The sequence below is a fragment of the Heloderma suspectum genome, chromosome 4, assembly GCF_057233095.1.
Source record: "Heloderma suspectum isolate Gila_16-S chromosome 4, 16-S_ref, whole genome shotgun sequence".
Classification (NCBI taxonomy): Eukaryota; Metazoa; Chordata; class Lepidosauria; order Squamata; family Helodermatidae; genus Heloderma; species Heloderma suspectum.
The window spans coordinates 297,994,424-298,006,586 of NC_139461.1; the positions used below are offsets into that span (position 1 = coordinate 297,994,424).

Here is a 12,163-nt window from a genome sequence, read left to right on the forward strand (position 1 = left end):
GCGCGACCCGGAGCCGCTCTGGGCCATGGCGAACGACCGGCGGATGAGTAATGCAGCGGTCTCAAGCAAAAAGGGGCGGCGGGGAGGGGCTGCGAGGACAACGGTCTCTGGCAGCCAGCCGAGAGCGGCTATTTAGCCACGCTCGCCGTCAGGAGGAGGGCAGTCACGTGGAGAGCAATGCACGGGGTTTGTTTACTGCAGCAGCCTTAGGATGCGGTAGAGCCCCTGCCTGGGCTTGCGCGCACAAAGGCTGCTGCTGGAGATCTTCCGCCTCTTCGTTTGTCGTCTGGCATAAGCCGCTGTGAACGAAAAACGGGGGAGGAGAAGGCGGGGTGGGGAAGAGAGAGGGCGAGAGAAAAAGGTGCCACTGCCCTATGATGGGGCCAGGCATTCGGGATTATCCCTTCCTGCTGCGCAAGGGGAGCCTGCAAAAGGGCGCCCCGGTTCATGAAATCCACGAAGGAGAAGGAAAAGGAAAAGGAATGGTAACGTAAGGATCTCGCTTCCCGCACCTCGTCCTGTTAGGGCGATAGTTAAATGTTTGCAGATGAGTTGCCGTTTTACGAAGTTCAGAGTGAAGACTATAACGCGTCTCCTTCTTGATGTATTCTGCGTCTGTGCAAACGTTTGTTCCCTGGTGTTATCGACCAGTACTGTGGCAGCGACCCGAATGCTGCATATGATCTATTCATATCTATATATTTCATTGATCTAAGCCATTTATGCACTGCTTGTAGTGCAGTATGCGACATTGCTTTGGCATCACCGTTGAGAGTGCTGCTATAATTAAACGATGATGGCTTTTAAAAATAGAAATACAAGTTTCAGGGATTGTTTTTGTTGCAGGCGAGGGGGATTGGTGGAAAGGGAACGGGAGAACTCTCAAGTTCATAATTCAAAATTACACTAGATAGCGTACCTTGTTAGCTTGCAAATACGCAGGTGTTCACTGTTATTGTTTCATTCCAGCTTTTTATGCATCTGCCAATGTTGTGAACTTTTGCTGTGTGATCCGCTTGGGTCATAGCTTCCATTCAAAGGGGAAAAATTTACTGACCTAAATTTTTGCTGGCATTCTGTATACGAATAGCTGAGTGACCACACAGAGCATGAGAAAGGCAAGCAAAAATGGAGCTTATGTTATTCTAGTAGTAAATAGTAATACGTTGTTCAAGGTCTAGAATGGCTGCTAAATGTTTAAGAGGATAAGAGCAGAAGAACAGGCCTGGTGGATCAAGCCCAGGGTCCATCTAGTCTGGCGTTCTGCTTCTAGTAGTGGCTGGGCAGATGATTCTGGGAAGTCCACAAGGACATGAAGGGCACAGATTTCCAGTAGTGTCTGTCTCCAGCATCTGGTATTTGTATACTGCCTATGAGCATGAACGTTCCATATAACTAATAGTTCTTGATAGCTATATAATTCATGAATTTGTCTAATTAAAGCCCTCTGAGCTTATGGCCATCACTACTGGCAGATAATTCCATAAGTTAATCGTGCATTGTGTGATCTATGTCTTACCAGTCTAGGAACACAGGAAGCTGCCTTATACTGGAGTCAGATCTCGGGTCCAGTATTGTTGACATTGACTGACAGCAGCTCTCCATTGTTTTTAGACAGCCCTACGTGGAGATGCTGGGAATGGAATCTGGGACCTCCTGCATGCAGAGCATGTGCTCTACCACTGAGCTATGGCTTTCAGTCACTAACATACACATTCATTCAAATTGTAATAAAAAGCAGATATGCCATTTATTGGGTTTTGCTTCATTACGGGGTGGGGGGAATGCAGATATTTCTGATAATTATACAACTGTCCACACATTCAGCAAGAGACAGTGACCTAGTTCACATGATCTCAGGGTGGTTAACAAGCCATGGGTTGCTAACCACTCTGTGCGTGCCACTTGCATTCCAGCCAGATTTACATAATTACCCTTGCTGGTGCAGCTTATTGTGATGTCCAAACCCAGCGAGGGTGGTTGGTTGGGGTAGTTAACAAACATCCGGAACCCATGGCCTGGTTTAAGGTTGCTGGGTGGTTTGTTAACCACCCCAGTCACACGCTCTCACCAGTTTCGGACGTCATAACAAGCTGCACCAGCAAGGGTAGTTATGTAAATCTGCCTGGCACAGGCAGGGTGGTTAACAAGCCACCGTGGCTTATAAACCAACCTGCAATCATGCGAACTGGCCCAATAAGTTGTAAGGCACCTGATAGTGACCTACTGCCACAGCAGGGAGTGGTAGTGTGGCCCCCATATTTCTGTCCTCATGCATATCCTAAGAAGAATTCTTTCCCCATCTTTCTTTTCTTTTAACACTTGCAGCATCTAACAGTGACAATACTTGCATATGTGAACACCATTGGTGGTATGTTTCTGTTGGCAGATTCCTCGCCCCCTTCCCCATCCCCCACCCCCACTCACGGCCACAGACTTATGTGCCAACAACCTATTCTGCACATCATGAAAACACATAATAGGAAGCCCTTAGAGTCTGAGTAATTATTGTCTGGGAAATCATATGGTAGTGACACATGGGTGTGAGTCAGAGGCCTGGGGGTACGTATGCGGGAAGCCATCTGGTTGTCAAAAATGTGGATGATTGTCCTCCATTTGCTTGGCTTCTTGATGAAAACATTTTCAGGTTTCCAGAATTGTTGATGAAGCAAGAGCAGGAAGAGAAGCTAGGAAACGATAGCAAACTATAACCATCTTTCCATTAATCTTTTTCTAAGGTCAAGCTTTTTTTGTGTGTGTATAGGGAGGGAGGGAGAGTTCTAACCTTTCTAATCACAAGTTTAGAAGTCTCTGCAATGCAACTCTTCCATAGCTGATGTTGTATAAATGCTCACACATCCAATTCACTAGTAGTAAAAGAAAGATACAGTAATGCATTTCAGCTAATGAACATTTTACATGGCCTGTTTTTAATCTAATAAGAGCACATCTATAAGAATAACAACCATGGAAGAATTACACAAATTTCTAGCATGGTTAAAAACATCTGCAAACAGTGAATGTATAAACTCACTCTACTGAGAAGAATTAAACTAAAGAATTTCTTCTGTGATTTTGTAAAAAAAATATTCATCTCTGAAAATAGTCCTTTTTAATCATTACTAGTTCCAGCAGAGGAAAGAGCCATCCAAGTGCCAAGGAACTAAAGAAATCTCCACCCCATGTAAGATCTTCCACCAGACTATCAAAAAATGTTTCTACTACTACTGAAAAGGTAAAGTCTCTTAAATTCATATTGAGCACACATTATTTGGAGACATATGATGCTTTTTTTCTTTATTGCAGTTACAATTATGCAATAATTAATGTCTTTTAGACTTGCTGTCAGGCTACAGAAAACAGACAGACAAATATTCACTGCAAAGAAAAAAAACGGTTTTCTGAAGGTCACCAACAAAACAGGTAGAGTTCTTTTCATACGGTTGCAATTGTGGAAGGGCATCGTGTGTGTCTAACTTTGCTGATAAGAGTGGGGATGGATACGAGCAGGAAGAAATACAAAACTTAGCATGGTCAGGTTTTGAGAAGTTTTTGCAAACAGGATATGAACTGATTCCAAGTACTGGCCAGTTGCAAATATATCCTTTTTGGACAATGTGTTCAAGTAGGTGGTTGCTGGTCAACTCCAATCAGTCTTGAATGACACCAGTTCTCTGCCTCTGTTTCAATATCGGTTTGGTCACCCTGATGGAAGATCTATGCTGGTAGAAGGACAGGGGGAAGTGCAACCCTATTACTTCTCATAGACATTTCAGTGAGCTTAGGTACCATCAGCCATGATATTCTTGGCTGTTAAAGGTGGAAGCTAGGGGGCTTTGTGTTTGTAATTTCATTCCTACCCAAATAACCAATTTCAGAACATGGTGGTGGGTGACTATTGCTCTGCCCAATGTACACACTAAGGGGTTTTGGCCCACCCTTCCCACTAAAGCCCCTTACTCCCTGTGCAAGGTCAGTGGATCATTCAGTGGGGTCCAGAAGGGTTGCAGCTGGAAGGGGAAGCTGATAGCTCTGTGCACACATGGAGGTTATCTTAGGTATGTCAGTGGGACTCTTTAGATTCTGGCCTTAGGGCGCAATCCTATGGGTTGTACCCTGGGTACTTGTAAGCCCCCAAACTCAGAGGCTTACAAGTATCCTGTGCAGAGGGGGAAGCACCTCATGCCTCCCTCTCTGCATTTTAGCTAGATGGGTGATTCTGCCTGTCTCGTGAAGGCTTTGTGGAGGGGGAGGGAAGGAGGCTGGGAAAGCAACAGGAAAAGGTGTAAGGCAGCCACCCCAGTCTTCTCCCCTCCCTGCCTCCAGGAAAGCCCCCTTTTCCCTGTGTCTGTGCTCCATTTTGCAAGTACGGAGAAGTAGCCGGCGCGGTTCTCCCTACACCGGCTATGAGGGGGAGGGGGCAGGGAGTGCAGTTTCCTAGCTTCAAGGCCCGAGCACTGTCTCCAACCTCATATCCAGAAAACCAAACAATCCTATGTCCCCCAGATGCTGTCTAGGGGAGATAGGATTGCCCCTTCCATATATTTATACCAAAGAATGTCTCCTGGTGAAGAAATGCAGTGCTCTAGCTGCTGCTAGCATCTTCTAGAAACCCCTAAGCCTCTTCTGCAGGGATCTGCTGAAGAAATCTGTTTTACAGATCATTCATGAACTCGGTGACTCATGAAACCAGCTCATCAAAGTGGATTGGTGCATATCAGGGGTAGGGAACTTGGTGCCCTCCAGATTTGTTGGACTATTACAACCATCAGCCCCAACCAGAATGGCAAGTAGTCAGGGATTCCGAGGACTGTAGTCCAAAACCTTTGGAGGGCGCCCAGTGTAAACATACGCGCCTCTCCTTTGTGAACAGGCATTGGAAGAAGTCCTGAAGTTACAGTTTTCATTCTGGGAGTGATAAGCAGATGAACTTGTTAAACAAAAAATAATAGTCAGAGGTGGTATTGTGTTGGCGGGTTCATTTCCAGGGCCAGGCAAGGGACCTGAAATGTGGAGGAATGGGGAAGACATCGCCAGTGTCCAGAAAACCCAGACTCCACTGGGGGCAGGTGTGTGTAAGCTCAGCTCTGACCGTGGGCAATAGCGCTACTTCCACACTATATTACCATGGCAACAGCAGTGGGCTATGTCCGTACTTGAAAAGGCAATTCTGCCATCTTTCTTTACTCTCATGTTTAAAGAATCCACTTTGTTTCCTTACGTACTCAAAAGTTGCCAGGTGCGGTGTTTTTCTTCTTCCTCACTGTATACTAATTAGACCAGGTCCTAAAATAGGAATAGAGCTCGCTTACATAATTGGGAACATGTAGCTCGGCTGAAATGAATTAAATGGCTCTGATTTAAGCGTGGCCTTGGCCCAGGAAGCCCAATGAGTACATGTGTGTTTTCTTTCTCATCTGTTCCCCCCCCCCCTCCTCTAATACGAATGCCAGGTTTTAATTTTGGTTCCAAATTATAATTCCTTTGCTCCACTGTTTATAGGATGACTTAATGATTAGAAATATTGTTAATATACCGAGGTCTGGTTAAACTCAACAGGGCACAAAGCTGTTTAGCTTAGAGCTAAAGAGCTAGGAAACAGTTTTCTTGAATAGGTTAAACAGAAATGTATTGCTTTGGCATCAGATCGGGCTGCGTGGCAATTCTACATACTTATTTCTTATTTATTAATGTATTTCTTTAAAAGTTTTTAACCTGCCTTTCAGGAAGCATTGCCTTATGACGACGGCTTACAAGACCCTAAAAAACATGAAAATAGAATTATAATTTCAACATTTAAATCACAAAATCATTGGAGGGGGTATAGGGGAGACCCACCAGCAGCTGTTAAAGATTTTTACAAGTATAACACAATTCAACAAAATGTAGACTGGAGTAACTGTGTCTTAAGAATTTGCTTTCAAAAGCCAGCAGTGATGGGAGTATATATATCTCCTTGGGGAAGGAGTTATGAAGGTGTGGGGCCACCACTGAGAAAGCCCTGTCCCTAGTTCCCACCAACCTAATGGCTCTTGCTGGTGGGCCAGAAAGTAGGACCTTTGATGCTGATCTTTATGCTTGGACAGCTCATAAGTGGTTCTTCAGATAATGTGGGCCCAAACCATTTAGGGTTTTAAAGACCAAACACAGCATCTTGAATTGGGCTTTTCAGAGTGAGTTTCATGGAACTTGGTGAGACTCACCTCGATGTAAATTTGTGTTATATCATCTATATATTACAAATAGACAACTAAAGGACTGGGGGCTTCCCATTGGCCCCCAGCTCAACCACCAATTCCCAGACCATCAATAATTATGCACATATCAGTGTAATCCTATATGTGTCTAGTCAGAAGTAAAAACTGCTCTATTCAATGGGACTTACTTTCTGGTACATGTCTATAGGATGTCAGCCTTACCTACTTCCCCCTTTCCCATGTTTTAGTAAGTTAGCATGTTTTAGAAATAGGATATGAAAGTCTTCTTATATTTAACAGTAAAAACTGTGGTGATAGCATTCTGGATGAAACCATCAAGGCATATAAAATCTGTAAATGGCTTCAGTATAGAACAGGTTTAAATTTAAATAACAGCTCCTATTTAAATAACCTCCACAAAGTTGGTAACCTCCAAGATCAGTACATTCATTCATGGATTTTTCGCAAATATTAGTAATCTGTTGGCCCTTCTAATTAAAGTTGTGGAAAAATAATTGCCCAGTTTATAGAAAAAGTAGAGTTGTAGGCAGGATGACCAGATGCAAAAGAGGACTGGGCTCCTGCACCTTTAATAACAAGTTAACAAGCTACACCTGCTGAAATTCCCTCTTCTGCACAGCTATTAAAGGTGCAGGAGCCCTGTCCTCTTTTGCATCTGGCCACCCTAGTTGTAGGGACTGAGCGACAAACATACCTTTGAAATAGTCCAATTTCCCATTGTGCTTTATACTGCCCAGTGTATAAAGCTCCCAAATACAATTTCCTTTCTGTTTTACATACTACTCTGTCGGTTTTTACAGATTTTCAAGTAATTTTCTACCTTTGAATTGAAATGGCTACATTTCTCACCGCTAGGGTTGCGTTGTTTGCAGTGGTGGCTGAAAAACTTAGGAATAATTGTGTAGAGACCATAACAATACCCTCTAATGAAGATCACCTGATATAAGCTGTCATGAAGATACTTTATAAAATAGTTTATGTCTACTTTGTTCAGATCATTTCCATGTTTATGTATTTGTTGCTGTGGTTTGTCTTTCCCTCCTTTGTGCTGTGCTTGTAACCATACATTTGTTATGACCTATATTTGAAAAGGGCTGATTATAAATACTTTTATCTTTTCCCATATAGAATAACAAACGTTTGCACTTCCTCATATAGAACACCAAGGTTAAAAAAGGAGCCTCTGGTTAGAAAGCATTATGAGGTTGGACAGAGCAAAATCCCTTCTGCCTTTAAGGATATCTCATGGAGTGACTCTATCAGGACAGAAGATGTGCTGTTCCAGAGTTTTTATTGCAAACAAAAAGGCAATTCAGAGAGACATTCTGGAGGGCATCCTGATGAAGCAGGCTCCTACAGTTCTGTATATCAGGGTGCATCTGCTGATGCAATGTTTCTTGACTTTAAATCCATGCGAATTTTGAAAGAGGATTCTGATGAGGACAGTGCCAGTGATCTTTCTGACTCAGAGAGAGTTCCCATTCCCCCTTCACCTTGCACTCCACCAAAGCTCAACCTCCGAGCGGAGGAAATTGACCCGCTTTGTTTTGAGCACCTCTTCGATGCAACATTTAAGCAGCCCGACTACTATTACCCTGACTTCCTCCCACCCCCTTTCAACACCTGGGACCTGAAAGGGCTTGCAGCGTTGGTCAACACCGAGTGCGAATCAGAAGCGCGACCAGAACCAGCAGGATTCCTTGAGGCGTACATCGATCGGCTTTTGGAGCTGGAATGGCTGCAGATGCAAACAATCCAAGCCGAGAAAGGGAAGGTGGCCAAAGCTAGGCCTCAGACTGCTCCAAGCGCCCTTTGGACCTTAAAAAGTCCTGGCAAAAGCAAATCTTTGCACAGCCATTTGCCAAACAAACGATTGACGCCCCATGAAAGCTTTCCAAGACTCTCCACTGGCCATTCAGGTCCCAGACGAGAGTTGCATGGGGAAAGAACCAGCCAGGTTCCTCCCTATGAGGGGCAGCCGAAAGCAGCTGAAGCAGCGTGTGGTTCCTCGGTCCATCAGGGACAGCCTCGTGAAGTGAGAAGTGGGGCAAAAAAGTGGCCTAGCGCCAAGCAGCCTCTTGCCAGTAGGCATCCTTCTGAGAGTAGCTCTGCGATCCAGAGAGCTGGCAACATTAGGCCCCCCAAGCAACCCTCCTCATGCCATGGCTCAGCAGTCCCTCTCAAGGGACTACCAGCCCACACATGCACAAATCCCAGGAAGAATGGGAATGCTAATAATTACGTTCCTTCCAAAAAAGCTTCAACGGATAGGAAGCTCAAAGCAAATGGTGTGAAGCAAACGCCGGGTAAATTTAAATAACCCTGTCAGGGCTTGTTATGCTTATTGCCGTGGGGTGTAGAAACCCTTCCTGTGCATGGCAAAGAGCTAGAATAGTGGATTAGGAACTGCGAGGTAGGCCTTCAGAGGGAGACGCGTACTCCTCACTGGCCCTCCTATCATGCGTTCCATTGGGCCTGGTGACAGTGTTCTGATTCACCCTTTCCAAATTGATGCAATGCAGAAAATGAAGTGGCCCGCCTCTTGCGTTGACTGCCGCTGCAGGGGCTGCTGGGAGGAGCTTTTTGCTTCCCTGGGATTCCTTCTGCAGGCATGCCAAATCATGCTCAGAGCCCACGTGATCTTGTTCCCCCACTTTTAAAATTTGAAATACCTGGACAAGGAATGGCCAGGCAAATAACGTTCCTTTTTCTGCTGGAGTAAGTTTTCACAGTCAGTTTTTATAGGGAAAGGTCACAGAGAGGTGAGAAGTCCTTATAATTCTTCCAAGGTTACTTATAAATGTGCTCTCCTTTGGTGAAATTGAGATGCACTCATAAGAAAAGAACATTAGTTTTCAAACAGGCATATCTTTCTCTTGACTGCAGTGCATCTTGAGTTCAAAACAGAGGAGTACTTTTATAAGACTGAAAGTTGTAGCAAGTTTATGCAAGTTTCTCACCTTGGGGTGATGTTTCCCTGTTAAAAAAGGTGGTGTAGACTGGTTTCATTTTATTTGTTTGTTTATAAGAGTATTTCTGGATCACTTTTCAGTCATAACCAAGGGCCCCTAAAGCGCTTGTAGTTGGAGAAACATGGATTTCGTTTGTTTGTTTGTTTATTTATTTATTTAATACATATACAGACGAGCTTTAAATAGAATGTTTGAGAATTCCTGGTGTGGGATAGACATATGAGGAAAACTCTAGAGGATGATGGCTGTGTACCATGTCAATTTAATAGAACTGTGGTACCTGCTGCATGGCATGCTGAAGTGATGGTGCCTTTGAAGATTCATGCCAGTTAGCTAATTGGGCAAATAGGTGATGGGATGGGATGGTGAAGTGGAGAAAAGGATCCAGGGGGAAAGTAGGGTGGCCATGTGTCCTACTTTACAGAGGACAGTCGTCTATTTGAAGGGCTGTCCAGTCCAAGTCTGGTTTAAAGATAAAGAAACAAAAGAAGGGAGAGAAGGGCCCTTGAAGTTGCCCATCAACAGTGAGCACCTGGACAGCAGACACACAGGTCACCTGGTCACAGTCTTCCCCACTGTGGCACAATGTATATTATCTCTATTAAAATTATAGTCCCTAATTCTGCATTTGCATCTATCCATATGAATCAGCATATGCAAAATTTTATACAAACCTGTGTCCTCTTTTTGGGTGACACATTTCCTCTCTTTTGGTGATGTATAAGTGGCCATCCTAGGGGAAAATGATAAGGTGTAAAAGAAATGAAGCCACCACATATAGGGAGTGGCCTGCAGGAGGTCTGCGTAAATAGACACTGCTCACAGAGCATAGGAGCTCTCAGCTGAAAGGCAGATCATAAACCAGATAATGAATTTGGAACACAGTTGAGATCCAAGTGCCTCAAAGATTCTGCGTTATAATTTTCCAAGGCTAGGGATACAGAGCAAGGTGGAAGGCAGCAAGGCCATCTCTCCTCATGACAAAGGCACACAGCATCCTATGTGCTCTAATTATATTGTGAAGTTGGCACTGCTTTACTGTGAGTGGTTTCTAGAGGAAATTTGACTTCTTCATAGGAAGCTTCCTGGCAAGATCTGTCATGTGACACACTCCTAGATTCATCATTATACATGTTTCATAATCTTTGATCTTATACCAACATAAAATATTTTCTCTATAGCAAAGAGTCTTCCACTGGTCTTCAGTTGAACAGTTCTTTATTTTCTAACATAGCAGGAAGTTAAAGAAAATTCAGATTCTTCGTTCATTTGCCGTTGAAGGACTTACTGCTGCATGACACTGGAATTATCGAGTAAGGAGAATTGGATCCCCATTAAGCAGCTGATTTACAGTTCCTGCCGTATCGTTTGTGACCATTTTGTTTTCCTTCCAAAACCTTAGTAGGCTTAAACCTACTATATCTATGCAAAGTGAAAGAACTTGACATTCTGTTCTGTAATTTTATACAGCACCTATGAAGGAAGGCTGACACTTTTTTGCTCTGTTGAAAATGTTAGGAGTGAAAATGTTAGAATTATAAGGGTATTTATTGATATTAATGTCCTCAGCAACTCTAAACCTGGAAGTTGTATGATGCTGATTTTACACACCACTTGAACAAGGATCAGCACAGTTGATGTCTGACATATGAGCAACTTGTCACGCACAAAAGCATTACGATCATGAGAAAAACCCAATGCCTTCACACAAAGAAGAGACTCTGGGACACACATTAATGATTTGCAGACAGACATTAATGATGTGTGGACAGGGCTTTGGCCTCTCCTTTGTGGTCTGAAGACTGCATGGTCACATCCTCAGGTTTAAGCAAGACTTTATGGTAAGCATGCAGCTGCTGCTGAAAATAGCAGCCACATATCTAGTTCCCCCTCCATAATATCTAGCAGAATGTACCTTGTATTCTGACATCATGATGATCTATATTTCCTTGCCACCTGCCCTTGGCAGTCAATAGTATGGAACAGGAGTGGGGAAAAGCAAGACTTTTGCAACGATGAGACATAGGCAAGTTCTACTACATGGTATGAAGGGGGAACTAGACACACAGCTGCCATTTTTGGTGGCAGCTCTGCACTTATCACAATGCATGCTTCAGCCTTCAGTTAACACATTCACTCATTGACCCATATTTGTAGCCATGTGTATGCTTGGCATACCCCAAAGCATCCAAAAACATTTAAAATTGGCTTAAAACAGATAAAACTTAAAGTGCAATACCTCATTCCATCTCTATAGCTGCTTTAGAAAGGCCAGAATTGAAGGTCTACAGTGCTTCCAACGGATAGTCATGTTTTGTCAGCTCTTCAGGAGAAAGGAACTCCACAGTTGTGGAGACATGGTTAATGCAGTTCAGAGAAGTACTGATTCAGAGCGATGGATAGCTTCATCCAACTATTTTAGCAATGGATATAATATGTTCAAATCATGGCCCTTTGAGCCTCTGTATAGGTTCTGATGCACACATGGAGCTTTCCAGTCCTCAAGGGCTATTGCACTTGCTTCGGTGGAGGACCAGATCTGTAGAGGCATAATTTTGTTCATGCAAAGCTGCACTCTCCTCTGGAGTTAATAGGCAAGCCCCACCCCCCAGATGCTCTGAACTAGGGTTATACTTTTTGTGTTTGGAAAGCAGAATATAGTTATGTAAAGTCTGTTAAAACATTTTCCTTACCTCTTCTGTAGAATAATTTCAGTATAATTCTATGTGATAATACAAGTTTATATGACTCTTCAGTTTCTGGCAGCTGTTATTTAAAAGAAGGATAAACAAGCAAATTAAGAGAGAGAGAGATGGTTCATCTTTTTCGGTTGAATTTGTACTGTGATGCTGAATGGTGCCTTCTCTAAGTTTCTCCCAATTGCCTGACCAAAACTCCATAATAGCTAATAGCATGGAATTTGTAACATTAAAACATTCATTAAAATAGTAATAAAATAAGCTATTTTGTTGT

The 12,163-nt window shown here is 43.4% G+C and overlaps 1 protein-coding gene across 1 annotated transcript; it reads left to right on the top strand.

Annotated features, from left to right (window-relative positions):
* FAM217B (family with sequence similarity 217 member B) lies at positions 1 to 12,163 on the top strand. The gene is made up of 4 exons (XM_084854306.1): positions 1 to 490; positions 3,127 to 3,235; positions 3,338 to 3,423; positions 7,347 to 12,163. Exons 1-4 carry the CDS (start codon positions 375 to 377, stop codon positions 8,536 to 8,538), a joined length of 1,503 nt encoding a protein of 500 aa, XP_084710432.1. The 5' UTR covers positions 1 to 374; the 3' UTR covers positions 8,539 to 12,163.